The sequence below is a fragment of the Sphaeroforma arctica genome, assembly GCF_001186125.1.
Source record: "Sphaeroforma arctica JP610 unplaced genomic scaffold supercont1.8147, whole genome shotgun sequence".
Taxonomy (NCBI): domain Eukaryota; class Ichthyosporea; order Ichthyophonida; genus Sphaeroforma; species Sphaeroforma arctica.
Window position 1 is genome coordinate 1 of NW_014032411.1, and position 1288 is coordinate 1288.

General features: G+C 46.0%; 1 protein-coding gene across 1 annotated transcript; it reads right to left on the minus strand.

Moving 5' to 3' along the window:
• Window positions 1-840: 840 nt before the first annotated feature.
• On the minus strand, window positions 841-1057 carry SARC_16470 (hypothetical protein; the record flags this gene model as incomplete). The annotated part of the gene is made up of 1 exon (XM_014289425.1): window positions 841-1057. A coding segment is annotated over one exon (217 nt), but the record flags the coding sequence as incomplete, so codon positions are not given.
• Window positions 1058-1288: the final 231 nt, after the last annotated feature.

Below are 1288 nucleotides of genomic sequence, written 5' to 3' on the forward strand. Positions count from 1 at the left end.
TTTATAAATTTATAAATACACTATAGATACACTTTATACATCGCAGACCTATAAACGCACAACAACCGCTCACACCATCCACACAATGGTACACTCTTCAACCCAAGACACGCACAATCATCGCTTACAACATTGTGAACATAATTACACACAAGGCAGTCCTATACACGCACCGGTAGGGAGTCCAGGTTCAATGACACCAGCGACTTAAACGAATTCAGGGCCAACAAGTTTGAAGTCTGCATGCGAGAGCACCCAGCGAGATCGAGCTCTTTCACACGACTAGCGTCGAGCGACCACAGGAACGATCCCGTCACCGAGCGGCAATTTTCCAGTAGTAGCACTGTGTGGGAGGGGTGGGGAGGAGAGTTCAGCGAAAGCTATATAGATATATACTGGATCTGCATTTTTAGATCGATGTAGTTTACATCGGAACGGAAGCTGTAGTGACAGATTGCAGTGTTCCGTATGGGTGTATATAACTAAATGGACTAAATGGATTGACATATAGATGCCAAGCAGAACTTAGAGATTGTACTACTTATGCTATATGTAGCCTTGGCGAACTATCAAATGTTTATCGCCCATATAAACTACCGAATCTAACGTGCCTACACAGAACCCTGCGCATACAGTGCTGGTATGTCACTTCGATAGTAACGACAACCTGAAACAAACGTTAAACGACCCATTGTCTCTCGTTGTCCGTTGTCGTACGTGAACGACAATATGACAGCGCCCCTTCCGCTCATGTTAATTCTGTACTAACCACGACCAAACACTTTCACCAGACGAACAACCTAAGCAAAACCGCAAAAAAAAATCATTCCGCACACACACCTCTAAGCTGATGCCGAGACAACTCCGATAGAGCATCGTCGGTGATATCAGTGCAAGATCCCGCATTTAGACTACGTATCACAAACCGGGACGCATCCGACAGTAGGCCCAGCGTGCATTGGTTGAGATTGTTTGTTCTCGCGAGTGTGCGCACGAGCTTCTCACTGACTGTCTGGTCCAACCGTAGCGCGTCCCCATCAACACCCGGCAATCCAATCTGCAGCGCCGAACAAGGTAACGCGATAACAGATATAACGACACTCGCAAGTCAGTGTGACTGTGTAAAGTGCGACGGAGAAAAATCATATGTAACGTGCCGTGTCACGGGTACTAACATCGATATACTGTGCCTAAGCACTAGCGCATGATACGTGGCTTGCGTCTAGCCAGATTTTAATAAGTGCTGGGACAAATACATATGGCACAAACACTGTGTTTAACTAGATAT